The sequence below is a fragment of the Podarcis vaucheri genome (genome assembly GCF_965113315.1).
Source record: "Podarcis vaucheri genome assembly, chromosome: 1".
Classification (NCBI taxonomy): Eukaryota; Metazoa; Chordata; class Lepidosauria; order Squamata; family Lacertidae; genus Podarcis; species Podarcis vaucheri.
The window spans coordinates 87,894,226-87,921,288 of record NC_138759.1 but is presented as its reverse complement, the minus strand read 5'-3'; the positions used below and the strand labels follow the sequence as shown (position 1 = coordinate 87,921,288).

At 48.6% G+C, this 27,063-nt stretch overlaps 1 protein-coding gene across 2 annotated transcripts in view; it reads right to left on the bottom strand.

Moving 5' to 3' along the window:
* Positions 1–26,929, bottom strand: part of ABCB6 (ATP binding cassette subfamily B member 6 (LAN blood group)) — a 28,908-nt gene extending 1,979 nt beyond the window's left edge. The window contains exons 1-17 of one of the 2 annotated variants that reach the window (XM_082215791.1): positions 26,794–26,929; positions 23,404–23,935; positions 21,529–21,666; positions 19,101–19,290; positions 13,842–13,934; positions 12,992–13,184; positions 12,712–12,833; positions 11,514–11,623; positions 11,185–11,250; positions 10,787–10,912; positions 8,604–8,680; positions 5,892–5,955; positions 5,296–5,381; positions 5,059–5,116; positions 4,781–4,885; positions 2,130–2,304; positions 957–1,069 (exon numbers count right to left, since the gene is read on the bottom strand). In XM_082215791.1, the coding sequence (XP_082071917.1) occupies positions 957–1,069; positions 2,130–2,304; positions 4,781–4,885; positions 5,059–5,116; positions 5,296–5,381; positions 5,892–5,955; positions 8,604–8,680; positions 10,787–10,912; positions 11,185–11,250; positions 11,514–11,623; positions 12,712–12,833; positions 12,992–13,184; positions 13,842–13,934; positions 19,101–19,290; positions 21,529–21,666; positions 23,404–23,919 (2,232 nt within the window). In that variant the 5' untranslated portion in view covers positions 23,920–23,935; positions 26,794–26,929. Of the gene's footprint in view, positions 1–956; positions 1,070–2,129; positions 2,305–4,780; positions 4,886–5,058; positions 5,117–5,295; positions 5,382–5,891; positions 5,956–8,603; positions 8,681–10,786; positions 10,913–11,184; positions 11,251–11,513; positions 11,624–12,711; positions 12,834–12,991; positions 13,185–13,841; positions 13,935–19,100; positions 19,291–21,528; positions 21,667–23,403; positions 23,936–26,085; positions 26,664–26,793 lie in introns of those variants that run through there. The other variant, XM_082215792.1, reaches the window with a different exon arrangement.
* Between the last annotated feature and the right edge of the window lie 134 nt (positions 26,930–27,063).

The following is a 27,063-nucleotide window of genomic DNA, read 5'->3' as shown; positions in this document are numbered from 1 at the left end:
GCTTTAGGAACAAGGAAACGAGTGTGACCCACAACAAAATGTTGCAGCATGAAATGGATACTTCAGTCCATCCCTCCTCATCCAAACAGTCAGCCAGCATTTATTGCCACTGAGCATGTTTTGAGGTGTTTTGTTTTTGTTCCCTTATGGTTACCCCCCCCCCCGAAAAACCTACTTTCCATCAAACCTCAGTGAGCTTCATAGTTAAATAGAGACTGGCTTCCTCCCTACATTCATGTCCATCGTTCTAATCCAGAATCACGTATTCTAGAGACAAGTGAAATTTTGCAGTGGCTTTTTACTTATATTCACAAATTCAAGCTTGTTGATTGTTACAAGAGTGGAATAATATGGTGGAGCCATTAGCAAGACCTCAGATTTAGCAAAATTTTAGGATCAAATTAGACATGTCATTTGACCTTGAGGGAAACAATGGGGCCTTTCCTCCCACTGCAAACTGAAGGTGCTGTGTTGTGGGTGGGAGAGATTCTAATCAGGAAAGCAGCAGGGGCAAAGGCAAGCTGATACCTCCCCTCCTGTGCACGGGTGGCATAGTTCTGGCTACATAAGGAGAGCCACACGTCCATGAATTTCAGAAATAGATGGAAGAAACTGGACCAGCAACGTTGTACTGGGAAGGCTTCTATCCAAGGCTCCCGTCACTTAATTCCAGTTCCCTTCCTCACCCACACCCCATTTTTCCAATCCCCCAACGGTTAGTCAGCATTCTGTGCCGACTTTGCATGCTCAGTCCTTGATTCAGTTATTTCTGGCATGCTCTCTCCCCCTTCAGATTTTGTTTGCTTATTCCTAAATGCTTTCTGTATTAATGCAAACTTTGGTGGTTCTCCTGAGCATGCCAAGTCCTCCCCGCTCTTTTGTGTGGGTGATAGCGTTTTGGCAACGTGAGGACCAGCAATCGGAAAACCGAGATTGTGCTTATTTGCCTTCTTCACCTCATCAAAGAAGAGGATCTGGGGGTTCTTCAAGATGGTGCGGGCAATAGCGACTCGCTGCTTCTCCCCTCCACTCAGCTTCAGACCTCGCTCGCCAACCTGTGTATCATAACCTGCCGGGTACAAGTGGACAAAGCAAAATCAAATGCTGTGTAATCGAGAGGGACTACCTGTGACTTCTGCTGTTCAGGCACTGGGAGTGCCTTGGTTCTTTTGGCCACTTACAGCATCTTGCTACACCTCCCAGGTCTACTGCCAAGGGAGATTTGATATAGACACTTTTAGCAAACCCAAAGTCTACTGGCCGGGGCGCTTTAAAACAGGAAGGGATGGGACAAACTCTGAATATCTAGTTTCAGAAGCCAATCCTGATTGCTCTCATTGCCCAAAGGTCCTTCTATCAACTGCTCTTACAGGGTTTCTGGGGTGGGAGTCTGGACTGTCATAGACCTTGCTCATGTTTACTGAAGAGCTAAAAAAGCTTTTAGAAAACACTGAATAGGATTCCACTAAGTTGTGTGTGTTGGATGACATCCACTCACTCACACAACAGAATTTCCTCCCCTCTCCTCATGCTGCCTGCCCCCAAAATATGCTCTGGAGAGTTGGGGGAACCCTTGTGATGGGTTCAGTGTGTGTGTGAAGGACCAGGAGTGTATGGGGCTGGGGGAGAAGGAAAAGCCCCATTGTGGGAAGTGAACTCATTCCCTGTGCACGTATCCCACTGAATTCGACCCATTGAGATGAGCGGAGTCTGTAAGGGGGACCCCGAGAGGGAGAGGGTAAGAGCCAGGGGCAGGTCCTTTCGGTTCAGATAAGAACCCAGGAAGCTGCCGAACGAGGAAGCCTTCTAGCTCAGCACTGCCCACACCTGCCTTCCCCAGTCTGGTGCCTCTTGCCCTCCCTGGCCATTGGCCAAGTGAGAGAAGGCACTCACTGGCTGCTGCTCTCCTAGGTCTCAGGTAGGAGCCTCTTTGTCTCAGCCCTGCCTGGAGAGGCCAAGTGATGAAACCCGGGGCCTTTCGCATGCAAGGCATGTGCTCCACCAGTGAGCTGCAGCAGAAGAGGAGGCATCCCGATAGAAGCATCCTGGGTTTCACAGCATCCTGCAGAGTATATTATGAGCTTGATGGCACAGCAAGCATAAGCCAAAGGTGGCAAGCAGCCCCTTACCATCGGGGAAAGTGAGGATGCGCTCATGGATATTAGCCGCGATCGCCGCCTCAATCACCTCCTCATTGGTGGCATCGATGCGTCCATACCGGATGTTGTTGCGAATGGTATCGTTGAAGAGGACAGTGTCCTGAGGCACCACACCAATGTGGGAGCGCAGCGAAGCCTGCTTGGCCTGTGGGGAAAGGGAAATGGGTGGGTTGAAGTGGGGGCAGAGAGAAGGGAAAGGAAGACATTGCCCAGCTAGGAATAGCGTACAAACACACACACACCCTCCCCAAAGCAGTGTGGTGTTATCACAGCCTTATGGAGAGTTTAGCTTGAGGCATCTGCAAGGTGGGTCTTGTCACTATGAACAACCATCATGTCACACCTTGAAGTGGGGGCAATTTCCCAATTAGACAGCAGCCACCATCCAACCCAATGCCTTCTTTTATTGTCCATTTTTGATGAGATGACTTCTGCTCATACACACTGGCTGAAGGAAGAGTAGTGTGTGGGGAGCGCACCGCCCCTGGCAGTGTGATCCCGGTGGGGTGCCATCTTGGCTGCCCCCCCCACCCCCGCTGGGTGCCACACCCCCGCAGGCAGCATGCCACGCCCCTGGGACGTGCACCAGGCCCCTGTGGGCGGCACGCCACATCCCCGGGATGCACGCCAGCCCTGCCCCCGCCTGCTCTCCACACACCCCCCCCGGGTGCCGGAGCATGAAGCTCCGCCACTGCTCATACATGATCTTGTTCTCCATAACACCTGCAAACATTTCAGGGCTTCAGTTCCCATTGGTCCATGCCTGTAGTTTCCTGCTGAAATCATGTAACTTTTCAAACTCTTCATGTTCTGGGTTGTTGTCCTTTGTCCTGCTTTCGTTGCGCCATAGCGCAAGAATTGCCCATCCTGAAGGCAACGGGGGAAGCATTGCAGAACGACGAATAAATGATGTGTGTACAGTCCAGAGTAAATCTACTGCCAATACGCTATAGCAACACGCTGCAGAATACACCCGCAAAAGGAGTCACCAGTCTAGAGGGCCCAGTAACACAAATCCCAGGGTAGAACTTAGAGAAGGTAGATGATGGCAAATGAGAGTCACACAGTCATTTTTTTAATCCAAAGAGCTGAAGGCACTTTGAATGAGCAAAGCACCACTTGTGATGTGGACACCTGCTCTTCTGTTGCTTTTGATAAACATGTTTTGCTATTTTTGGGAAATTAGGTAGAGGTTTGTGGGGGGAGAATGGTTTGATCAGAGGGAGAAAAGAAGTGTGTGCGCACACAACACATGGGAAGGGATGTATCTTTCAAGCTTCCCTTCACACTCTTACACACTTGTTTCCTGTGCCATCTACCCTGCATATCAGCATCCATTGCTTCCTAGTGATATTTTGCTCGAATGACCAGTGAAAATAAGAACCCTGCAGGATAGGTTTTTTTAAAAAATTAAAAACCCTAGTGGGGGAGACTAGGGAAACCACACATTTCAAAAGAGCAGACAGCAAGCAGCTGGAGCAGACATGAAAAGAGCAGCTGCCCTTCAATCCTCTCCCCCCCCCCGCCCCCCAACCTCAGACCCTCATGAAATCCTGGCACCCAGATGGGGCACCTAGGACTCTCCCCAGATATCCTGTAGCAGTCCCCCCAGTGAGCCTGGGTGGCCAGAGGAGAGGTGGAGGCAGTTTGCAGCTGTGCCTTCCCCAGCACAGCTCTTTCATCCGTCCCTAAATGGAATCACACGTCTCTGCTTTGCTGGGGGCAACCAGCAGAAACCAGGAATTAAGCATCTGGGCTGGGGCAGGAAAAGTCCTGAGGAGCAGAAGGAGAAATGTATGTGCCTGAGTGAGTGAGTATATGCAAGTGGAAGGTGGCAGAGCCATTCAAGGGCTACTTTAGCCCTTTAGAACAATGTGGGGGAACCTTTAAGCCTGGGGGCCAAATGGCAATGGCGGGCAGGGCCAGAGATGCAAGTGGGCCGAGCAACACATTTAAATGTTATCTTTCCACAACACTCTAGTTTCTTCACACACTCCCACACTCCCCTCTGTGTCGTCCATTCAGGCAACCAAGAAATATCTTCTCAGCAATCGAAGGACATATTCCAGTCAGGCAAAAACACTCATGGAGGGTGCAAAGTGAAAGACAATGAAGGATATGGCCTGAGGAGAAGAGTTGTTGCCTGGGGAGACTTTTGAGGGCCAAACAGAGAAGTGCACAGGGCCAGATTTGGCCGCCCTGGGACTGAGGTTCCCCTTCCTTGTTTTAAGCAGAAGAACATGATTCCAAGGATGCCAGCTGCTTGTTCCTTTGGGTGACACCTCCTTCCTCCCACTCATCATGCCAAGAGCCTTGTCTCCATTCCGTGCTGGAAGACTCTGGCACCTCACTAATGAAGCCTTCATGAGGATTTCACCATTGCGCTCTTCCATTCACTTCGTCTGTGCAAGCATTGCTACTTGCCAGATGGAACTATTCTCCCCCTCCCCACTGCCCACTGTACTAGGGGTGCTCCTGACCACCCCCCAAAGCTAATTCCAGGGGGCAGGGTGGGGTGGGGTGGAGGAGAGGGAAAGAAGTCTTTGTGCAGGTCTTCCACTGAGGGGGCTGGTTAGGTGAATCCCACCTCTCCTATCGCCACAACATAATTGCCTCGTTACCTTGGAGATATCCTGCCCATCAATTCGGATGCAGCCTCCCCACACATCGTAGAAGCGGAAGAGCAGGCGAATGATGGTGCTCTTTCCTGAGCCAGAGGGACCCACCTGGGCAAAGAGAGGGGGGGCGAGGAAGGGTCAATATGGGTATAGCCAGCAGGAGGAACGAGTAAGCATGGGAAAGCACTGGGGGGCCCCTTCCGTGGGACCTGCCACTGCTCCCATTGTAGCAGAATCAAAAGAGGGAACGCCGTTCATTCTAGGCAGAACTCTCTCCTTACCAGTGCAAGGGTCTGCCCAGGCATCACTGTGAAGGAAACATCACGCAGGACTTCCCTCCTGTGAGGAAAGTGAACAAAAAGCATCTCAAACATTCCGCTGAGGCCCACCACATTTTCCTTCATCCTTTGAGCATCCGCTCCGCCCGTTACCGACCACAATCTTTTTACTGTCTTCTCCACCCTCTGCTTTCCTGACTCACTACCCACCCACCCAGCTCTCTGGACCTTCCCCCTTACCCTTCCACATAGCCAAAATGGACATTTTCAAATTCCACACGTCCTGCCAGAAACCGAAGGTCTGCAGCACCTGGTTCGTCCTTCACCTGTAGGTAAACAAATCTGTGACATCATGCATGGTCTTGGGCCTAACTAGTGTGTGCAGAAGCAAAGGAGCTCCTGGAAGGGGGGGGGGAGTGTAGTGTCAGTGGGTAGAGGGTGTGGTTTGCATGCAGGACGTTATGCCAAAAATCCCCCTCCCCGCAAATATTACAAGCAATCAGAGAAACATACTCCCTGAGAGGACATGGCCATCATAGCAACACTCTGAAGGCATGAGCCCCGTAGAGTAATTGCAAGCTGTGTGAAGAGCAATAGCCTTTTGTTTTCCAAGCACACAGTGGCCTTTGAATTTCAGTGCTTGAGCACAACAGGGATTCAGCATCATTATTCCCATTTCTGTCTTATCACCCAGTCCAGACAGTGAACAATCAGAGAGAAGCCACTTCCAAAAAAAAACAAAAAAACCCTTAAGTTGCTGGAGGGAAGGGAAGAGGTATCTAAGAGAGCATAAGCTAGCAGCTATTCACAGCAGCATAGATGTGGCCTGAACTCACTTCTTGCTCCTCACTGAAGAGGTCAAACATGTTCTCCATGTCAACAAATGAGCTTTGGATCATTCTGAAAAAGAAAGAGACTCCATTGGACCACCCAGGGCCGGGTAGTGTGGGCACTGCTTAAGCTACTAAAAAACACTCGGAGGCACGGGTGCATGGCACAAATGTGAATAATATTTGCATATGCTAATGCATGAGTAGGCAAACTAAGGCCTGGGACCGGATCTGGCCCAATCGCTTTCTAAATCCAGCCCACGAATGTTCTGGAATCAGCATGTTTTTACATGAGTAGAATGTGTGCTTTTATTTAAAATGCATCTCTGGGTTATTTGTGGGGCATAGGAATTCGTTCAATTCCCCCCCCCCAAAAAAAAATATAGTCCGGCCCCCCACAAGGTCTGAGGGACAGTGGACCAGCCCCCTGCTGAAAAAGTTTGCTGACCCCTGTGCTAATGTATATGTATTTAAGCTGCCTCTGAGCAAATTTAAATGACTGGGCATTTCACCAGGACTGCACTTTGTAAGTGCCCCCAGCTGTGGTGCTGTAAGCAAAGTTTTTGAAGATCTCACTTTTGTTTAGTTTATTATTTTATTATGTTAGTTTATTCATATTGTTTTATTCAGTGTTGCTCAGCTCACGTTATTAAATTAGGTTAGGTTAATGCATTGTTTTTATACAATGTTACATATGGATTGAGGTTTTGTACTTACTGATATTTTATCTGTCATCTATCTATCTATCTCTCTATCTATCATCTATCTATCCTAATGCATTTTGAAATGTTAGCCTTATTGTTCATTTGATAATGTTCTGAGCTACTTTGGGTGCAGTTTTGTGTGAAAGCAGCATACAACTAAACTGATAATGGTGAGATCTGGGGTGCATGGGACAAAAGACTTGAGGCTTGGGCCCTTTGGGCACCCCCTGCTAGGTGTCGCTGATGTGGGTGTGGGTCTAGTTCTCTTCTCTGGTAAGGAAAGAGAAGGGACTGGGGAAGCCATGTATTTGCACTCCAAATATGGCAATCAATTAGACCCCAAGCATGAAAGCAAACCCCATCTGTCACACCTCCCCCACCAGCAAATGTTCCCAAACCTTTAACACATGTTCACACTAAATGATATCACACCTCCTTTGTAACCATCTCTCATACTTCAGAGGACGGAGAGGCTAAGGGGCAACCCAAACTCTTTGGAGGTGGGGGAACGTCTCATGACACAGTTACTAAACACAGGCCTCATTTTCAAGTCTTATTTCAACTTCCTAGGACTGTGTTAAGTCTTTATGGTGTTCTATCTTTGTTGCTAGGGCTGTAAAGAGATGATGCAAAAGGGATCACCTTTGCACCAATGAGAGAAACTTTTGAGTTTGGCTCAATATAGTGGTATGAGGGAAATGTGGCTCATTACTGACTTGGCTTTTGAGAAATCAATTTAGTATTGAATTTAATATTCTATTCATTATTTTGCACTTGGCATAGGCAGAGGGCCTTCTTGGTAATGGCGCCCACCCTTTTGTAATGCCTTCCCATCAGATGTTAAGGAGATGAGCAATAACATTTATGAAACATCTGAAGGCAGCTCTGATAGAGAAGGTTTTTATGGTTTAATGTTTTTATATATGGTGGAAGCTGCTCAGAGTGGCTGGAGAAAGCCAGTCACATGATGGTGATGATGATGATTTTAATATATTTAATACATGCTGGATACAGGCCACATTTGCATGTCACAGCAAGACTTTCTGTGCACAAGCAAAATGGCACCATATTTTCTCCTCCTAAACAAACCATAATCCTTGGCTTACTATTATGAACAAACCAGGGACGATTATTTGTTTCATTCCCATGATCTGTAGCCAAAGTTTCTTCTCGGCTTACTGGCAGTAGAGCAAAATGAACTGCAATCTCTTATTTGTTCAAAATGTAAGCCAAGAATCAAGCCCGGAGGAGCAAAGGAGTCCTCTTAGGTGCAATTACAGTGAACCATTTTAATGTAATGTGCAAACAGCCATACCGTATAATTTTCATCTTACATAGCCCTTCTCTTCTGGTATTGAGTTTCTATTCAGAAATATATCTGTCCCACTTAAAAAAGGGAGGGGGGCTCGTTGCTCTCACCATATTCAGAAATCCTCCTTATAGTTTTCAAGCAAAATATTAAGGGGCAATGGACATTTGCTTGTTCTCTGCCTATGTTGCCCTAACTCAAACAGGGCTCTGCCCTGCATTTGATGCATCTGTAAAGAGTTAATACATTCCCTGGGAGTTTTCTGTCTTATGGGATAGCAGGCCTGGTTGATTTAATCTGCTGTTTAAAGTCAAGTCTCAATTCCAGAAACCAGTCTACGTGCTCCTTTTTCCTTCTGGTTAAGGCTTCTCACATCTTGTCTCCATATCTGTTTGCTTCACATTACCTCGTCAGCCTCTGTACAACAATAAATTGACAAGTGGTTTTCTCTATGGATTATGGTTTCCTTCAGACACAGATTTTGTAGCCCTCTATGTGGTGGCACTTTACTGTTAGGCAAACCTCAGTCTGGGAGGTAGCAGCATGGAGACGCTGCACTGAACAGGCTTTCATGTAACACTGTCCAATTTTGCAATCTCTCTGTGTGTGGACAAAGTCCCTCAAATTTCATCAACACACTCCTCTCTGCATTCTCAAAATGCCTAACCAACACTACAGAACAAAATAGCCTATGGAGTAGATTACCTGTAATAGGTGCCAAACCAGTTCAGTGGGGTGTACAGTTGGATGATGTATGTGCCAAAGAGAACATAATCGCCCACCTGGAGGGAACAGAGATGCAAGTCAGAGCCAGAATGATGATGTCTCCCTGTGGCAGAGTGTGGACTTTATCGTCTTGTTTTTAACAGTCCAGCAGCTCTTCAAGTCTTTGTACAAAACTGCATTAGAGATCCCTCACCCCTTACTAGGGAAAGCAAAACAGTAGCTGGACCTCCACCCTCCACAATCTCTCTCCTCCAGTGCCCAATTTTCCCTCTCAGATATAAGGTATGTTTCTGAGAGAATTGCGATAGATTTGCACTACACTTCTCCAGTCCAACAGCCCACCATTAGAGCCCAGTCAGCCGTAACTCTACATGCATCCGAGAGGGAGCTGGTTGTTGGGTGATTCTGGTGAAGCAGAATGATAAAGGCTGATAAAGGTCAAAGACTCGTGCAGCACATAAATTCTTGCTCCCTGACCAACGAAAGCCCCATTAAGCCCCTCTTTGGTTTATAAGCCTACTACAAACTCTGATACACACATTCCTCCCATGGCCCAACGAATCATGAGAGCTAGGAACAAACCGGCTAAGGAAGATAGGATGTTTGTTGTTGTGCTGCCAGGGAGATTGTGTTCAACTCGCTCGTGCAAGGCGGGGCCAGTTACAGATCAGGTTTGAGCTGGCTGTTTGTGGAACCTCTGTGCAATTCAGACCTAAACCTAGTTTTCAGAGCCAACGTGCACCTGACAGAGTACTGCATCTGCAGGACTTCATGAAACCACAAATACAGTGGGCAAACAGGCCAGATTGCAGGCTAAAGCCCAGCACTGTGGCCAAGGCAAAGTCTATTATTCAAATTGATTTCTTTTATACTTAACCAAGCTCTGTTTTCCTGTCATTCATATTCAACTTGCCTTAGATCTAAGAGTGAAAGGGCTCCCTCATCTTATGTGTTAATACTGCATCCCTTCCATTACCTCCTCCCCACTTTAATATACAGTATATACATCCTTGTTCTCTCACCATCATTAGGAGTGCACTCCATGTGGGAATGTGTGTTTTCACATCTGGAGTACAAACCCAAAACATGCTGGTCTCTTTCTTCTGATGTTGGTGGAAACTAGCTCCCATTTGGTGAGGTTCCCCCCCACTCCCCTTTAGATCTCTTAATTGGTGACAAACCTTTTCCAGCCTTGCCTCTTGCTTGTGATTGCTTTTGTTCTCAAAGAGAGGTCTAGCTCTCCAATCTGGTTTCATTTTAAGCTTGTGCACCCTCGGCTGCCCATTTTTCTCAGCATGGGTTGAGCGCTGCGACCCTTCGGTCTCCACACAACTTTGAAATTCAGCAAAGGCTAATTAGCCCTTCACAAAGACTTTTGAGAAACTGCCAAGCTCTTATGTTCCCCCCCCCCCAGCCTTCCCTTCCCACAACTTAACCAGACCACGTCCTGCAACCTCCACTCTTGGGTTCTTAGGTGGCGCAAGCTTGTCCGCCTCCACAGCTCTTCTTGCAGCCTCTCTCCTGCTCACTTGCCTTTGTTGCATTTCACAGAACCGAAAAACAGACTGCAAATATCCCCCCAAAATGTGTTGAGAAACATGTGCCCCTGTGTTTGTTTGTTTCTGTCTGTCTGTCTGTCTCTAGTTCAAGCTGCGTCAGAACACTCCACAAAGAGATTCAGGGCCTCTGCAGAGGCTTCCCTTGCCTCAGGAAGGCCAGCAGACTCTGCCTGGCAGCTGTAACAACGGGGAGAGTGGCTCTCCATTTCTCCAAGCAGAGTGATCCCAATTTGTAGAGGAGGCCCAAGCCACTCCTAGATTTGTGGGGCTGGCTGGCAACAGAATGGAAACTCTTCCTGTAGTGAGGGAAGCCCCATGTAGTCAGCTGCTCCACATGCTGTTGCCTCCACATAGAAAGAGTGACATGTGGCCTGGCTCTTAGTTACAGGTTCCATGTATTATTATTCATAATAGTAATTAGATTTATTACCCACCATACCCCCTAATGTCCCACAGCAGGTTACAATACAAAGCATTACAATTTAAAACCAAATAGAAAGCACACACATACGATAAAAATCACACAAATATACAGAGATGTGTGTACTCAGAGATGCCCACACCATCTATGCCCCTCTGGCACTGCAGTGGGCAAGGACTTACATGGAGCCTCTTCTTGGTCACATAGTAAGCACACAGTAGGGATCCGGCCAGCAGCCCCACCCCGATCACTAGATTCTGGGTCTGGTTCAACAGTGCCAGTGATGCATTGACTTTCCATTCGGAGACCTGCCAGGAGGAGAGAAGAAAGTGGGCCACTGCAGAACCACCCTGCGGCCCACAGAGAGCACCCAGCAGATCCCCGAACCCTCCTACCTCCACAAAGCAGGGCGTTGTTGCACCCAGTTGCCTTCCCCTGTTCCACTGCAAGACAGCCAGCAGTACAAACACATACACCATGTACATGGAGGAGCAGAAATAGGGAAGAGGAGGAGCAGACAGTGTACCCCAAAGATAATGGAAGATGCAAGCTCAGTTGCCACACCCTGGTCCTTCCATACCTGGTACTTGACAATGGCATCATTGAAGCGGGTAGCCTCATAGTTCTCGGCATTGTAATATTTTACCTACAACAAAATCATGACACGGATGAGGCAGTGCCAGGCCAGGCCACCTCCACTTGAAGCTAGAGTCTTCTAGCTTGCCTCCACAAACTAGAGACATTCACCCAACCTGGGGATTCAGCTTCAGATCAGCCGGCAGATGTCCTGCTCTACTCAACTAAAACCTGGAGCCTGAGCTGTTTTAGGCAGTAAACCACCCAGAATGGCTTGTTGCTACTCCTTGTTCTCCCCTCACACTAGGCTCACTAGGGCGGGGGTTTAAATACCGTCTCAAAGTTCAGAAGCGAGTCAACAGCTCGGGAACGGGCTTCATTGTCACGGGTATTCATTTCACGGCGGTACTTTGTTCGCCACTCAGTCATTATAATAGTCAAAGCTATGGAGAAAAAGAGAGGCCTGGAATCACTGAGGCGTACTCAGACAAAAACTATTCCTCAAATACAAGCAAATTTATGATCCATTTCAAGCATTTATTATCACCACAAATGTCAATACAAACTTACAGGATTAGACATTGAGTATTCCCACACAGAATGAACGGAAACCGTTTTTCAGTCACATCCACAGAAACACCTAAGCCATAGCTTCAAAGTAACTTTATCTGTCAATTTAGTTACTTCAGAGATACCCCAAATTAATCATGCCACAATGAGCTTGCCAATGATGAGTTGGCATGATTTTTAGCAGCACCTAGGCTATTTTGCAGCAATAATTCAATAGCCCCTTGAAAATAACCTTGAAAATGACTCAAAAGTAAGGTTAGAACATAAAATCTAAGCCTTACACCAGGTATTTTGTAGATTTTTTTAATGATGGCTAGTAAACTGGAGAGCACTAAGGTGAATCCATCATGCAGGACAAAAATCTGCTTGATTGTAACACAACTTTTAACACCCAAAAGTATATGCTTAACCTTGCAGGAGCAATACTATCAGTACACTAATTTGTATTTGAGATAAAACTTGTGAATTTTATTCAGCTGTATGAACTGCTGCTTTTTATGATAAAGCACCAGAGCAGAAGCCAATCCTCAGAAGCTATTCTCTTGCTTTTGTGCATGCTGCTATTGTCAAAAGATCTTTTTTATTACCTGATCACATTGCTCATAAATGATGATGCAATTCACCTATACTATATCAGTCTTGGGAATATGTTTCTGGGCACAAATGTAACAAATGAAGACCACTTCACTCACACTTACAGTCTCCCCCATCAGATCCCATCTCTCGCTTTCTCACAATCTTACTCACAGCTGCCCAGAACTCCACAACTTTAGCCCACCTCAAGATGCCACCAGTCCAAGCCACTCTCACCTCCCTTATCTTCCTGGCCCGCTCTTCTCCCTACAATCCCAAATACCTGTCAAGTGAAAGGCATGCTAACAGGCTTCTAGAGTAGCTGCAGTGGTGGAAACCTTCTCCCCGGCCACCTTACCTCCTGGGGTCCCCCGCTGCAAGCACTCACCGAGATAAAAGCTCATGCAGAGGAAGATGATAAGGCCGAACCAGGCACTGAAGGTTGTGGTGAAATACACAATCGCAATTATGATGTCGGCTATCGTGGGGAAGATGCTGAAGACAATGTAGCTGCGGGATAGAAAGGGGGGGGGAGTCAGGTCACATGATAGGCAAGGTCACACGGCATGCAAGGGCCACCAACATCGCCAGGAGAAAACATGTGAGTCCAGGCACCCCTGAGCCAGGACTGATGGAGAGCCCCCCACTAGCCAGACCCACAAGCACACCTGAGCAAGTTGTTGATGCTGCTAGTGCCTCTGTCGACACTGCGCAGCACCTCGCCCGTCTTGCGACCCAGGTGCCACCGAAGGGAGAGGCTGTGGAGGTGCCTGAGGAGCTGGACCTGGATTTCGCGGCTGGTGAACTGCTGCACGCGGATCCACAGGAAAGTGCGCATGTTGCTAATGAAGCCAGTGGAGCCTAGAGAGAGAAGAGCGGGGGTTGGCTCCTGTGGTTGTCTTCTGCTTCCAGTTGAAAACCTGCCTCCTACCGCTGTCACCTTAAACAAGAACTGTAACCCAGAAGGATCTGGCAAATGGCTTCTATTACCTTGGAACTACCTTGGAGCCTTCAAGCATCCCTGAGCGCAGGCAAAGTTCACTCTGAATGTCACTGTTCTAGGAGCTGAGGACGGTTGGTTCTCCACTGCCAACTATACCTTCCTGGGAGCAGGCAGGGGACTCCCGGGTATGTAGAAGTATATTTGTTTGCAAATTAAAAGAAAACAAAAAACGGCCCAAGGGTCTATGCTTAGGGGCCTATGGGATTTACTGAACGCTGGGGGCTCATGAGGGTGTCAAGATTGGGACTGGTGGGGGACCTGTAGCCCTTCAGTTGCTGTTGGACCCAGTCAGCATGGCCTGTGACCAGGAACAGTGGGAGTTCTGGTCCAACGTCATCCAAAAGGCCACACGCTCCTCACAACGGATTAACGGAACCACCTGCTTTCTCAGTATGCAGGAAGGCTAAAAATGGAGAGAAAGCACAAACGGATGGCGAAGGTGGACGCAGGTAATCCGAAAGCAGCCTCAACCAAAGCGCACATGTGCGGGTGTGTACGCACAACAACTGACTCACCAGCACCTCCTCCTTGGAGGAACTTGAGAGCCGCATAGATGCAGACGGTTTGAAGAAGGATACGCCAACTAGCCCCTGTCGTCAGATCGTTCACTGGAGGACAGGAAACAACAGTCACTTTGAAGGCCATAACCAAAGGGGTAGCACAGAGCCCAAATGAAGTCCCACAAGCCTCTCTACGTGGCTCTCAGGCACTCTCGGTATCACACACATACTGGATCCGCTTTGCACTCTCCTTGGGTGTTTTTGCCTGGCTGGAATGTGCCCTTAAGCTCTGATAATGCTTTGGCTGCCCAGATGGAGGACAGAAAGGGGCGTGTGTTTGTAGAAGCTAGACTATTGTACAAAGGTACGATCTGCACTGCTCCACCCACCTTTGCCCCTGGCACCACCCACCACTGAGATGTGGCCCTTAGAAGGTTGCCCAGAAGGGAAAGTGGCCCTCGGTCTGGAAAACATTCCCCACCCTTGCCTTAATTCTGTTGGTGACTCTAATTCATACAAAATAGTCTCGAGACAAGTTACAGCACAAAATGTCTAAACATGATCACTATTAAAATTAACTAGCCAGGAAAAGTCCACAAAAATAGCAGAATGAAATGTCTGGGGAAAGATAAAAGTTTTGTCAGGCATTGAAAAGGCATTCATGTGGCCAAGTCTGTTTGGGGAGAGCGTTCCATGAAGGGAGGGAATGAAGGGTTGTGAGGAGAGGAGTCACCACTGAAAAGGCCTTGTCTCTTGTTGACACGCTCCAGACTTCTGCTGGAAGGAACACTCAGAAGAAGAATTCTGAGTCTAGGCTCAGACACTGCTTCCAGCAAGATGCTGCCCACAGAAACTGATCCCCAAAGACATCATTGGGAGCCCTGTGTTATACATGCAGTAAATGCATGGAAGTTCTCATCCTACCTCAAAACTTGGGGGGGGGGGGGCCAGAGAGAAGGCATTATCTGTGGCAGCCCCTAAGTTGTGCGCCTCCCTCCCCACAGAGGTGAGTCTGGTATCTTCATTACACAGCTCTGGGTGAATGCACACCTCTTTACGCCAGCTTTTGTCTCAAGCCATGCACAGTCATACAGTGGGACACTGACCCCAGGCAATAGGTCCCAAATACTGAAATACTGCTATTTTTTCGGGAAAAGCACCATGAAACTTGATCTTTGTGCCCAGGCAACAAAGATCTCAAAGCTGGCCTGGATGGAGAAGGACAGAGCTACCTCAGCAGATCAAGAAAAAAATTCCTACAATTAGCCCCCCTGCGTTCCTGCCTGAGAATGGTGGCTGTATAGATGAGTGCCAAGGAAATGCCTAACACCTACCTGTTGTAGTCTCATCCCCTGAATCTGAACAGGTGGGGTGGGGAAGAGGTATTATTGCAGGCAAAAGCCTGAGCAAAACTGTTTGGATCGGGCTAGGGTGGGTGGGGGATTTCATCATCAGTTTTGGACTGTGATGGACAGGCAGCACACAGCTTGATGAGTGGAAAGTGGCCATCTCCCACTCCTGTATCCTCGTGATTTCAAAGCACCAGCTTTGGGGTTTCCTCACGCCCCCACCCCCCGCAAACCCTACCAGGCATTATAGCCTGAAAGCTTCCCACTTTGGGTCGGATCCTGCTCTCCTGACACAGAGCTCTCCTCTGATAGTCCCCCTCCTTGTTTTGCATACCTCATACTCATCCTGCCCCATCCTTTGCTGGGAAAGACACCACCGGTGGAGTCTCCTGGCTTCCTTTATTCTCTTTCAAGGCACCACACAGCCACAAAGATCCCACCCCTCCCACCCCACTGCTGGGCTGCTGGGAGACCAGGCAGAGGACACAAAGGCTCCTTGTTTGCTCCCCGCCAGCGGCACTTTGCTGGGTAATCCTAACTGGCAGGGTGGGTGACCCCATCTGGGAGTGCCCCTCCTTTGCCTTTCATTCTCTCTACATGGGGGGGGGGAGGATCCCCTTCCCCACAACCCAACTTGCTTTACCCAGCACATGGTGGAGAGTGTTAATCCACCCTGTTCCCAAGCACAGGTAGAAATGATACTCTCACACGTGGAGAGAGGTTGGCATCCTTGCGGGGGGGGGGAGGCAATGAGGACGGGCAACCTGGAACAGAGACCTCGCTGCTGTTATTACATATCACCCACAGGGTGCTTTTCATTTTAAAATAACTCTTTTGCAATATTTTGTTCTACGCAACTACCACGAGGTAGGCTGTTCCCATTCCGCAACACAGCGAACTGAGGACGAACAACAAGGAGGCGGCTAAAGCCTCACAACGGGCCCGTGGCAAAGGTAGGATTTCAACCCAGATCTCCCAGACTGAATCCCAGACTTGGAGGTGTGTCATCTCTCCACCCACTTCTGCTTCATTGCACATCCTTCCATGCCTTGGCAATAATGGCAAGAAGGAAAGCGCAGCAAAGCTACCTGGGGTTCGGTGGCCATATGTAGCAGCCTGACAGAGGCCTGGTTCGCCCATCACAGAGCTAGATGGAGCACTGCTCTGCCCCTGTTCTTAAGTCCATGCTGCAGGTAAGAGCATTTGGGCCCAGGACTGGCAGAAACAGCAGCTCGATGTGCCGAGGTTGCTGGCAGGCTAGGCAATCTGGCTGAGATCTGGAGGGTGCACCCATCTCCCCCAGGTGGGACGGAGAAGAATATATCTGCTCAGCAGCTGCTTAGCATGTAGGGCAGAGAGCTTCCCCCACTCCCGAATCCATTCCCATCGAGCGATTTGGTATGCAGTTTGCAATTCCATGCCTCCCGCCTGCAATGACTCCTTTGTAAAGTCTAAAAGTCAGGGCTGAAAGGCAGGTCCGGAGTCCATCCTCCCCTATTCAGACACCTCTCAATAGCTGCCCTGAGCTGGCACTTGCACCGCCCACCGGGGCATGGGAACCTGGCACACACCAACGGCTTCTGCTAACAAAGGCAGCGCCCCTCCTCCACGGCCTGCCCACCTCTTCCCCCCCCCACCCCAGAAGCTCAATGCAGAGTTAGTCTGGGAGTAAGCAAGATAGGAGGTCACCACAGGGCTCAGGGCAGAAGCCTCAGGGAGATCCAAGAGCGTCACTAAATTCCCCAAGTCTTCCTGTACCAAAGTCTTCTCCCAATCCCCCAAACTAATGCCATATGACTGTGCAGATTCAGTTGGAAATGCAAGTCTCCCTCTACTCTTATTAAACACGTTCCTAAACAGGAAAGTTGCATCCTGCCCCACAAAGTTCAAAATGTAAGTTTGATGAAGAAGGTTGGCCTGGGAGGGAAGGAGGGAAGCCACAGGAGAGCAGGGATGAGATCCTGGAGGTGTGTAGGGAGAGTCAAGCTTGGTAGAGGAAGGGAAACAAGAAGGCTTGGATGAAGAATGGGGCCGAATGGAGGAATGTAAACACAGGGGCGGAAGCAATTCCTGCTCTACCTAGTTTGCAAAAATGAGATGGCAGCATTCTAGAGACTGCGAGCAGGAAGGGGTGCCAGATTTTTTAAACTGGCATATTGGGGAGAGGCAATACAACTCCCTTCGCCTTCTTCTATCATCAGCTATTTTTATATGAGAAACCATTCAGAAGTAAGTCCAGGCAGAAGGCCTTCTTGGTAGTGGCGCCCTCCCTGTGGAATGCCATCCCTTCAGATGTCAAGGAGATAAGGAACTACATAACTTTTAGAAGACATCTGAAGACAACCCTGTATCAAGAAGTTTTTCATATTTGATGTTTTGCTATGTTTTAGATATGCTGTAAGCCACCCAGAGTGCCTGGGGAAACCCAGCCAGATGGGCGGGGTATAAATAATAATAATAATAATAATAATAATAATAATAATAATAATAACAACAACTTCCACCCCTGCAGTCCCAAGTGGTACAGCAAAGAACTCCCCCCCACCCTCAACCTCAGGGCACTGCCTCTTTCTTCTTCACAAGGCTTGAGGTTCCTCTAGGGCCCGAGGGCTGCATTCCTTCCTGGACAACCTTCTGTGGACCACATGCTAGTGCTGGGCGGAGCCAGAGGCAAAAGTGGGCTGGGCAACAAATGTAAATTTTAGCTTTGTACAGCAGCCCGCTCTCTTCACACACACTTCTCTGTCCTCCATCCAGGTAAGCAAGAGGCATTCCCAGAGTTCAAGGACACATTCCAGACAGGCAACAACGCTTTGGGACATGATGCAGGGCCGGTGAGGGGCTTGGCTAGGGGAAAGTTCTGAGGGCCAAGTAGAGAGGTCTGGGGGGCCACACTGGCTGTCCACCCTAGTTCTAAGGGGCAAGAGCAATCGGGAGCAACGTGGTCGGTCAGTGCAACGGGGACTCAACAGCCCTGTTTACTTCTTATGACTGGCTCCACCTCAAGAGATCATGTTCTGAGCACACTGTCCCAGTATTTAAAACAATAATAATAATAACAACCAGAGCTTATTCTCATGTGGGTAGTCGGCCTCCAATAACAGGCAAGGAATCTATTTAAAAACTGCTTCTCCTCATGCCACAACAAGGAGAGTGGCTGGGGCAACCCAGCACAATATGCGGGGTATAAATAATAAAGTTATTATCTATATAAGCTGCTCCGCACCACCTCAGGCCCTGGGGCATTCTCTCGCCCCTGATGGTGCATGCTTTGGAAGCCCTGAGCCCTCATGCCAAGCCTGTCCCTTAAACGTGTGAAGGGCTCTGCAGGCCTCAAGGAACCAGGCTGCTTAAGGGCCTCTTCAAACATTACACATTGAGCAAGTGCCTCCAAAACTAGTGCTTAGAAACAAGTGTTTGATAAGGACCCGCTCCCTGGAGAGCTTCCAGTTGGCTGCAATATCTGTATCCAGCCAAAGGCCTCCTGGTTTTGGCAGAAAGGTAAACGGTGTTTCCGTGCACTGCTCTGGTTCGACTAAGTGGCTTAGTCATGTGCCACAGGACCCGGAAGCTGTATGCCGGCTCCCTCGGCCAGTAAAGCAAGATGAGCACCACAACCCCAGAGTCGTCCGCGGCTGGACCCAACAGTCAGGGGACCCTTTACTTTTACCTTTAAGCAGCCCCAAAGGTTGCCCTTGGCCCCTTCTCTTCCCTGTAAGTCCTCTGCACATTTGCCAATGCCTATATCAGGGCGCCCTCTCTTGGTCAATTCAGAATACTTGTCCAAACAGAGGTTCTGTCCTCTCCCCAAACCCCATTCTAAGAGAAACCCCTGGCATTAATGCTAGGCCCTCTCCCATTGCACATCCGCCTCTGCTAGGGGCGGCAGCACCATGCCTCCCTGGAAGCAGCCCTTTCCGCTTACCAATGTACTTGTAGTAGAGGGGCACGAAGACGTTGATGCCACGCTCCAGCCCCATCAGCATCAGGCAGACGATCACCAGCCCCTGCAGTGGGTAGCTGCCCTTGGGCCACATGTACTGTATGAGGAGGCTTATCTTCCGGCCCAGATCCCTCCAGGTGGAGCGATTCTGTCTGGCATCTGGAAGCAGGGGCTGAGACACAGAAAGGACAGTGAGTAGGGGAAGGGGACTCTGCTTTTTGGCAGGGAATATTTGGGGAAGGGGACCACAACAACCTATTCAAATGGCATCTGGGCAACGATGAGAGCAAACACCTGGGAGGGGGCAACTGAGCAAGATGGGGGAGCTATGGTCACTTCTCAGCAAAGGGCACAGAGAGCATTTCAAGTAAACACAACTGGAAAGGGAAGCAAAACCATGAGAGTCACAGAACTTGAGGGTTCGGTGCAGAAAATGTTCAGGAAAAAATAGGACTAGAAAGGCGCAGTGTTGCAAAATCTTTTCTTAAATGTTTGAATAGGACTCCTATACAAGAAGGTCCACGGTGTCCAGATTTTACTGTATGAAGCAGAACCACCCCAGCGCTAGGACTACAGTGACCTCCAATCTGGCCCAGTATTCTCAAGCAGTTATAGTGGTATAGGAATACAGTACTTGAACCACATAATGACACTCACCAGTAAATGCCACTATTCCAGCAAAAGAAGTGAAATTACAGATTACTCCAAGGACCATTAAGGTCCTTCTAGTATAACATTCTGTGGTCAACTAGATGTTCCAGGAGATTCACAAGATTTGGTGTCATGGCAAATAGCTGTTGGTTTTGCCCTCCTCCATCAATTTTTTATGGCAGGAGTAGGGAAGCTGTGGTCCTCCATACGTTGCTGGACTACAACTCCCATCATCCTTGACCATTGGCCATGTTGGCTGGGGCTGAGGGGTGCTGGAGTCTATGAACACCCAGAGGGCCAACGGTTCCCCTTCCTTAATTAATCACATTTTCTCCCCAAACCCAAATACATTGCAGAAGCTAATTTTTAATATTGCAGAATTAATACAAGACATTGTGAACATCTGTTTAAATTGCATAATTGATACAGGTCACAGAGATCAGATTTTCTGGTTGCACAAACGGCACTGATGGCATGGGCAGCAAATTCTAATTTTTTATTGATTAGTGCAGAGATCATATACAAGAAATATCCACAGTGCCACCTGCTGGAGCCTATTCACATTCACCTTCAGTTTTTCTCCCCTTTTTTTTAAACCAACAAAAGTGATTCTCCAACGATGAACATTTAAAATATATATTAGATAGAACTCAAAGCTCTTTTGCACAGTTGCAAAATTTCCTTCATTAGCCACCAGTGTAAAAGGGAGCAATGAACATTCAGCTCCTTAACTCACTCACCCTGTGGTATTATCTTTGTCTATAATGCGGTGGGAAATCTTTTAGGACCACCCAGCAGGCCAGATCACTATCTGTCTGTACCCCAGAGGCCAACTTGGACATCAGATGATTGGCATTAATTTTGATTTAAAAAAATCAGATCCCACCCTACTATATTGACACATCCATATCTAACTTGCCTCTCTGTAACCTTTACAACAGCCCTAAATGTACACAAGTACTCAATCTCTCACTAGCCCAACAGTCCATGGCAAAAGGGCCACTGGTAAGGTTAGTCAACAGTTTTGCCTCAGGGCACTCTGAGTGCTCCACCTCACAGGGAAGTTTCGTGCCACTGAACCAGCTAGGCACACTTGTTTCCAAACCTCCTCAAACCACACCTTTGGTGAACTTTTCCCTACAGCCTGCAATCTACTCGGAAGGTGCATTCTAGCATTGCCAGTTCTCTCCATCCAGAGGTTAGCCACTGAGGCTCCTGTGATTTTAACATCTTTAAAATTCGGATAAATTCAACAGGTGCTGCTCCCCCCCACCCGCCCCACTGCAGCTCCAGGACCACAAAAGCAGCATCCACCTGTTTATTTTTTTCAGTGTCATATCATTGGTTAAAAGCTCCTGATCGGTATGCAGGGATTAACTGTAAAACCACTCTGGAAACTGTAGTTCTGGGAAGAGAATAGAGGTCTCCCAACAACTCTCAGAACCCTTAACAAACTACAGCTCCCAGAATTCTTTGGGGGGAGTCATGACTGCTTAGAGTCACAGTGCTTTAAATATATGGTGTGAATGTGGCCCCTGTGTGGAACTGTAATACTGTTTCAAAATGGCAGCTATTTTAAAGAGAGAAACCGCAACTGCAGGCTCTTCTTAACAGAGTAGTGCTTCTGGCACCAATAATGTTATTCTAGTTCCCTCCCCGCACGCCCTGCAACTGGTTCACGGGGGTGGAATTAACAGGATAGACAGAGACAGGCAGACGCAGAAGAAGAATTGGGCTGTTTAGGAGAAGAGAGACCTACCTGACTGTGCTCCACGTCGCGTTCATCTTCATTGATCAGCAGCATGTAGGGTTTTCGGGGCAGCCCTGGGGCCTTTATCCCCAGGGCAAAGAGGGCGAAGGTGCAGAAGTAGCGCAGTAACCACAGGCTGAATTGTACCTGGAGGAGGTTGATCTCATGTCAGATGTGTGTCTCGCAGCGACCCACCTGCCCCGCTTTGCTCCCCACTGAAAGCTACAAACCAAGAAGTGCTTCCTTTCTAAGATCTAAACCAAGAGTCAAATGGCTTGGAGTGGAGAGAGGGAAACACCCATCAAGGGAGGTATTTTTAAACTTGATTTATTATTTAAAATCTTTTTAGGCATTTCACTGGCCAAAAGCATGATTTGAGCCAATTGACCAAAGACTTGCCAAGTACATAAAAACATTGGATCTAGAACACACATAATTATCCTATATCACATAATCTAATTCCTTGCAGAAAACCCCAGGATACAATCCCTCCCAGAAGCTTTAAGGAACATTTGGTGATAGATGGTCCTGACCCCTAGAGAATTGTGAAGATGGCTTGGCTGAATTTGCTTCCTGTTGCTTCCTGAAGCCTGTTCCTGTTTGAAGATGCCTGCAGTTAGGGCAGATGGCCAGCAGGGGAAGTTAGGTCATGTGACTGAGGTAGAAAGGGAGAAGCCTGAAGCTGTCTGGAATGGCAAGGCAGGAGGATATTTGCTCCTAAATGTGAGTTCTTGGTTCCTCTGCGGATGAAGAGTGAGGGGCCTTTGCAAGGAGATGACATCTTGACTCGAAAAATGGTAGGCTGCCACTTGCAAAATGGCTTCACATTGTTTGTTGGCCAAAAACAAACCAACCACTCAAAAAGAACAAATCTTGGCTAGTCTGCTACGCTGGATTCACATCTTTAAACAAACCATAGTTAAGCTAGGATTAACTAGCTTCTTTATATCCCACCCATCTGGGAATCTCCAGGTAGGGCTGGGGGGAGAGCTGTTGCCAGCCTTCCCCAGCCAGATGTGCTTGGACTACAACTCGCATGAACCTCAGCCACATTTTGAAAACCCTGGAATATGAGGAGTCCCATAAGGAGGTGTGTAGACAGTGGGCTATTCAGCTGTACCGTTGGGGTGGGGGAATAGTGGTCAGGCCCTAATCGTTACATGGAATCTGTGCCATGGAATAAGTTCTCTACTCTCCAGTCTCTTGCTAAAGGGTATTGCCAGAGGGCAAGGATGTTAGTTAACGATGCAAAGAAATGTGAAATCTCAACTTGTGGCTGGAAAGCCTTTTTGGTAGGACTTTGTGCTGAGTCATTGGGCAAAGTCCCCTGCAAATTATTCAGCAATCTCCTGTGTGTGTGTGTGTATGTGTGCGCACACACGCGCATGTGTGGTTGTGTGGAAAGGGGGAGGAGCACACACCACTCATGTCTAAAGCTTTCTGTAGCTCAAACAACAGTGACTCAGCAAAAATGGGCTGGGAAGAAGGCGCCAAGCAGTGGCTGGCACTTAAGAGCAACAACTAGCAAGTGTTGAAATCAGCAGGTTTATTTGGTTCTAATCTTCTCCCATCTCCAAATATTCTACCACCCTGCCCAAAAAATCCAGGATACAGTGGTACCTCTAGTTACGAACTTAATTTGTTCCGGAGGTCTATTCTTAACCAGAAACTGTTCTTAACCTGAAACTGTGCTTTCGCTAATGGGGCCTCTTGCTGCCGCTGCACTGCCAGCACACAATTTCCGTTCTCATCCTAGGGCAAAGTTCTCACCTCAAGGTAATTCTTCCAGGTTAGCGGAGTTTGTAACCTGAGGCGTTTGTAACTCGAGGTACCACTGTATATATATGTATGCTCCGACCTGTTGCCAAACCCTCGTTGACCTACCTTCTGGTTGGCGTTTTCCAAGCCCCACCACCAGAGTGGGCTGTTCCAGGAGATGAAGGCCAGGTTCTCGGCTGCAAAAGCCAGAGCCCAAAAAAGGAGGAGGATGGCACCATGGCCTCTGATCCGGTCCTGCGCCAGAACTCGGGTGCGTTCCAGGTGGAGCAGCCCAACCGAGCTGATCCAGCTGGCGGCAGAGAGGCAGGCGTACAGCACCATGTACCCATAAAGCTGTTGCATGCCCAATACCTGCCACAGAAAGGTGACAAAGGGCAGCAGTGCAAGGAGCAGAGAGAGGAGGACTTGGATGTGGTACAGGCGGGAACGTGGGATATACTTTGGCTCCATGGTGCGGCTGAACCGGGCATAGCAAGCGTACTGCAGGGCCCCCAAGAGGATGCAGACGCTGAGCTGCACGGAGGGCACCAGCGTGAAGTAGAAACAGGGGTACAGCCCCTGCTGAGCCCATGCACGTGCCAGGGAATCGTTCCCCTCACAGTAGCTCTGTAGCACCACCATCCTGTCGGCTGGGGAGCTGCAGAAACACAGATGAAAGAAACAAGGAAATTAGAACGTATGCTTGGGCTACTATTTATTTATTTCTATCCCACCTTTCCTTCAAGGAGCTCAGGGTGGAATACATAATTCTCCTCCTCCTCCTCCACAACAAGCCTGTGAGATAGGTTAGGCTAAGAATGAGTGACTGGTCTAAGGTCCCCCAGTGAGCTTCATGGCTAAGTGGGGATTCAAGCCATGGTCTCACAGGTCTCAGTCCAACACACTGCTTTGCCACACTGGCTTTATATTTCAACGCTGTCTGCAAATATGTTAGATATAATATATGCAAACCCACAGGCATATGATGTTCTCACAGGCTTAAATTCAAGTGCAGAAGTAAACATGCCACATGATGCTACACACACACACACACACACACACTATGCAGGCATGAAAGCAGTCACCCATCTTGGACAATTTTTTTAATCCTTCTTGCTCAACATGCCACCCCATCAAAAGAGGCAGGGTGAGACACTTCATAGGGAAATGCAAAAGCCTTTTGTGGCTTAGGGCCCTTGTATCTACGGGACCGCCTCTCCTGGTATGCCCCGCAGAGGACCTTAAAGTCCATGAATAACCATAGTTTAGAGGTCCCAGGCCCTAACGAAGTCAGACTATCCTCCACCAGGGCCAGGGCCTTTTCAGTGATGGCTCCGACCTGGTGGAATGCTCTGTCCCATGAGACTAGGGCCCTTCAGGATTTGACCTTCCGTCGGGCCTGTAAGACAGACCTATTCCACCTGGCTTTTAATTTGAATTCAGCCTGATCTTTTATTTCCCTTTTCTTCCCTCCCCCTCCCCTTTAATGAAGATCACCCGCTCTGAGACCCCACAGCTAATTCAACCCTGGCCTCCTCACTGGCCCAAGTAGGACCAATTCAGCCAGCTAGCCCTGGGGATTATCTAATTGATTTTTTATTTTTGAATTTTATTGTTATTCATGTTTTTATACTGTATTTTATGCTGCTTTTATAATTAAGTGTTTTAAAGTGCTTTTAAATTTGTTGTTAGCCATCCTGAGACCGGTTTTTGAACTGGGAAGGGCGGGGTATAAATAAAAAATTATTTTTATTATTATTATTATTAGAAACCACACAGTATCTGGGGCAGAGATCTCACCTTGTTGTTCACCCCACCTCCTAGTTTAAGGAATTGCTTAGCACAAGGCATCAAGAACTGCCACACTTAAAATCAGAGTGATAGCTGCATGGGGAGGAGCTGTATCTTGGTAACATTTTTCTTTTCAGAATAGTGGATAGATTTTGCTCATATTTAGGGCCTATCGGTTTACTCATGTTTAGGTCAGGTAGGATTTTTTTTCACAATTTTAGATTTTCCAGTAGCCATGGGGAAGGTTGCCCCCCACTCCTCTTTTCCTTCTAACATGGCTTGCTTTCCTAAGTCTTCTGCAACAATTTTTGTGCAGACACTTTCTGTGGTGCAGATGTTCTGTGCTTATGGCACAGTGCTCTGGAATATTTGGGATAATCTGCCATCGGCTGGCAAGTAGATAGCCTTCCTTTATGGGAAGGATTTACATATGTCAAGGGCATATGTCAAGGGCTGCTTTGGGGAAAGAGGGATCTATTTCAGGCAGTAGGTGGGTTCATCCCCATTCCCTCTCCTGCAATCCCAACACCCCCTTCCCCTTGTCACCCACATGAAACTGGGGGCAGGGTCACGTATGGCACTAGTGCTGTGGGTTGCCACAAAGACATCTGGCCCTTCACAAGTCTATTCTAGGATGGCAGTTCCGTAGATGTTGATAGACTCTTCTGATGAAATTGATCCTTTAAAAACAGAACAAAACCTCTAAGCCTGCTGTGTGCGTACAATAGCGTGATCCCAGATCATTGAGTTTCACAGGTCAACTATGGTAGCAAGTATGCACATTAACCGGGGAATTAACCCCATTGAGCCCAGTGGGGCTTACTTCTGAGAACACATGCACTGTGTGACTCCTTGTTGCCACTCTCCATAACCTTTTGCACCTAACTGCTTTCTCCTCGGTTTGAGTTCCATTAATGTTTAACCTCCTCTGAACCCAACCCATATGACTTTGGTAGCTGACACTTTGATAAAATAAACAAATTAAACATATTTGCATCAGTTTGCTGGCTGGCATACCGTAATTTACAGTGCTGGTGCTACTAGAATGGATGCAATGCACTGAAGTTTTTGCTCAGCTATCTTCCCTCTGCCCCACAGCTTTTAATACACAAATAAACCCTGAGCTACTTTCCCAAATGCTAGAAACTTGTCTTCTTTTTTTAAGGGCCACTGATATAGCCTTTTCCTCCATGAATATCCTCAACGGATATTTCTGATGCCTTCCTCCACACCTCTCCGTGGGTTTTAATCCGTCCTTTCTGATGCACGATATCAAAATAGCACATCATCACCGTGTTGTTATGACTACACTCCGCGCCCTCGAGTGGCGCTTGGGATTCCTGCCCTCCCCGGGTCCAGCTGCTGTGTGTTCCCACTTTCCAAGCGGTGAACTTTCCCAGGCAGAAGCCGCCAGCTTCCTGACTCAAGGGCACCCCGGGGAGCACAGCGAGGAGACGACGGTGCTGAGCACCCACCCTCGCCGCCTACGCCTGTTAGTTACCCCACACACTTTGGGCAACAGGCCTGGCTGCTGGGCAATGGGCTCGGGCACAGAAGGAAGAGGAGGCGGCGGTGGAGATCAAGCCATGGGGCTGTGTTATCCTCCGCCCCCTGCCGCCTCTCTGTGCTGCCAGCCGGCGAGGACGCAGCAAAGGGGCCGCCGCCGCCGCCCGCTTCCCCTCAATCCCCCCCGCCTGCCCCCTTCTCCCACCAACGTCTACTTGCCTGCTCGGGTCTCGTCAGTCCAGCCCACCCACTCTCCCCACCGCCCGGTTGGCTCGGCCAATGTGCAGCGGCGCGTCCGCAGCCGAGCTTCGGGAGCCGCGGCAGGCCCGATCGGCGCCCCCGGGGTCCTAGCGCCGCCTTTGTCAACACTTGTTAGGCAGATTCCGCCTGGGTCCTAGTGCCCGCGTGTTCCAACACAGGCGCTCACGCTCCGGGCCGTTGCTCTTATTTATTTCCCGCCGAGCAAGAGCGCACGACGCAGGTTGTGAA